At 34.6% G+C, this 2,500-nt stretch overlaps 1 protein-coding gene across 1 annotated transcript in view; it reads left to right on the top strand.

The window, feature by feature from the left end:
• Nucleotides 1-294: 294 nt before the first annotated feature.
• The window catches only part of LOC119595179, a 123,569-nt gene continuing 121,363 nt past the window's right edge, over nt 295-2,500 (top strand). Inside the window, exon 1 of the mRNA XM_037944347.1 lies at nt 295-525. Coding sequence (XP_037800275.1) covers nt 490-525 — 36 coding nt within the window. The 5' untranslated portion in view covers nt 295-489. The remainder of the gene's footprint in view (nt 526-2,500) is intronic.

The following is a 2,500-nucleotide window of genomic DNA, read 5'->3' on the forward strand; positions in this document are numbered from 1 at the left end:
TATCAAACTACTATCATTGGTCGATCATGCCGGATCAAACTCCGCCCACCGTGATAACCACGCCTTCATTCTCAGTCATCCAGCTAAACTCGTGCACTCATTGGCTGTCAAGCTCTCATTGCCCCGTGCTCTACCTCCCTTTATATTGTCATCTGCCTTTAAATACATTTAATGATTGCGAAATCTGATATAAACATTTAATCAAATACTTTATAAAGAACCATAATCAATAAAGAATTAAGCATACTTACCCCAGACAACAAAAGATGTCAGCGTAATGAGTAGATTCCGTGAGCGATATCGGAGGTTTCTTTGGTGACGTCTGGCAGCGCTCGCTGGTCGGGGCTCGCGCTCTCGATCTCGTCAGTTGTATACCGTGGTCCGAGTGGGTCAGTGTGTGTCCTTCCCTTAACTTTTGAGTTTACTTGTGGTTCCCTGAAATCAGTCAAAATTCGGGTAAAAAACAGAGACCCCGTTCCTGTGTACCAGATGGAGCATCCGGAGATAGAGGAGGACGGACGTATGGTAAGTCCCAGCCGTTGTTTTTGTCGGGAGAACTCGACTTTTCTTGAGAGGCGAAGCACAACTCTGGGTTTGTTTTGGTTGCGAAATGGTAAGCATTCCTTTGGAGGCCCCACGTGGGTACAGCCCTTCGCCTCGGCCTGCAGGCTTTAGGGACGCTTTGGCATCATCATCTGTCATTCGTTGATACTTCTTTTCTTTATCGAGGTCGGCTTTTACGATTATAAGATTCAGTCGTTGAATCTTATAATCTGTCTGCCTGTCTGTCAGTGTAAACAAGCTACTTACAAATGGGTTGTTTGGGCGTGTCATTTAACTCATACGTTAGTTGATGTTCAATTTAACTATATATATATCTTGGCATATAATATTGAGTGTATTAGTTGGTCCTAATATTATATCTGAATTACATAGTTTATAGTGATGAGATGCGAAGTTCAATGAATTACTGAAACTGAGAAGCAAAGGCAAGAAAATTATTTTATGTGATGTAACACTATCTTGCTGTCAAAATCACTGCGGTAATAAAAAATGACGCAAATCGACAATTGATAAATTAGAATTGCAAGAGGTCTATTAGCACATAGCTGCTGCTATTTTAAGTACAATGTGAAAATGAAGATTCGGATTGGTTCTTCAGAACGTTCGTCGAAATCTGAAAATAGTCTAATTGATAATTCAATATTTTGAATAAGTGCAAATCAAAGTGCTGTGCGGTGTAACGAGCGGGTGTGGCAGTTTGTGTTCCGCCAGATGGAAAGTGAGAAAGGGGGGGGGGGGGAGATGTGCATGTTTTCTGTATACAAAGATTAGGTGGAAGTGAAAAGTAAGAATTCTTGAAAAATGTGAAGAAATCACGTTATCAGAAATATCAAAATAAATCAGTGGCAATGTTTATAAGGCTGAGTGGTTATTTATCATTATTTCTCTCAGAATTTGCATTTTCATCAATCGTCATCATCACTACCATCACCAACATCCCACCACCATCATCTCCATCACCATCATCATTACCACCATCACCACTACTATCATCACCATCATCATTACCACCATCACCACTACTATCATCACCATCATCATTACCACCATCACCACTACTATCATCACCATCACGACCACCACCACAGGCAGCACTATCATCAGTCACCCACTAAACTACTATTATTATTATAAGTTTCGTTACAGTGATGATCAGTTTCAGTCAGAAAAGCGGACAGGGAACAGTATAATAACAATTTTACATTTACTTGTCTTTTTGATCTCATAAAATGATGGTAATTTATCAGGAACCAATTATGAAACATGGTGAAAGTGATAGAAAAGGATAATTCATCATGTTGATAATGGTTGATTTTGATCTTTTTATGCATATTTTCACTATTACAGTTGGATGATTCTTGATCTTGTTATGCATATATTAACTTTTACTGTTGTAGTATTGCATTGAGCCATTATGATGAAAAAATGGAGGTGATAATATTAAAAATATTGATAGTTATTATCTTGACAATAATGCTAATAGCAACTTCATTAATGATAATGATGATTGACAACTGTAATGATGATCAGATAACAATAATAATAATGCTAGAGTAATCATATTAATAATAATAGTCATGATATTAAGAATGTTGATAATGTCAGGAATAGTAGTAATAATTATGACAATTATAGTAATCTTAAAAGTAATAATAAAAAAAACAGCAACAACAATGATAATGACAATGACAATGATAATGATAATAATAATTATAATAATTATAATATTACTAATAAAATTACAACAACAACAACTACTACTACTATAATAATAATAATAATAATAATAATAATAATAATAATAATAATAATAATAATAATAATAATAATAATAATAATAATAATAATAATAATAATAATAATAATATTATTATTATTATTATTATGACAGCAGTAATGGTTATGAATATACAATAGAGATAATAAGATATGCTGA

The sequence above is a fragment of the Penaeus monodon genome, chromosome 35 (genome assembly GCF_015228065.2).
Source record: "Penaeus monodon isolate SGIC_2016 chromosome 35, NSTDA_Pmon_1, whole genome shotgun sequence".
Taxonomy (NCBI): Eukaryota; Metazoa; Arthropoda; class Malacostraca; order Decapoda; family Penaeidae; genus Penaeus; species Penaeus monodon.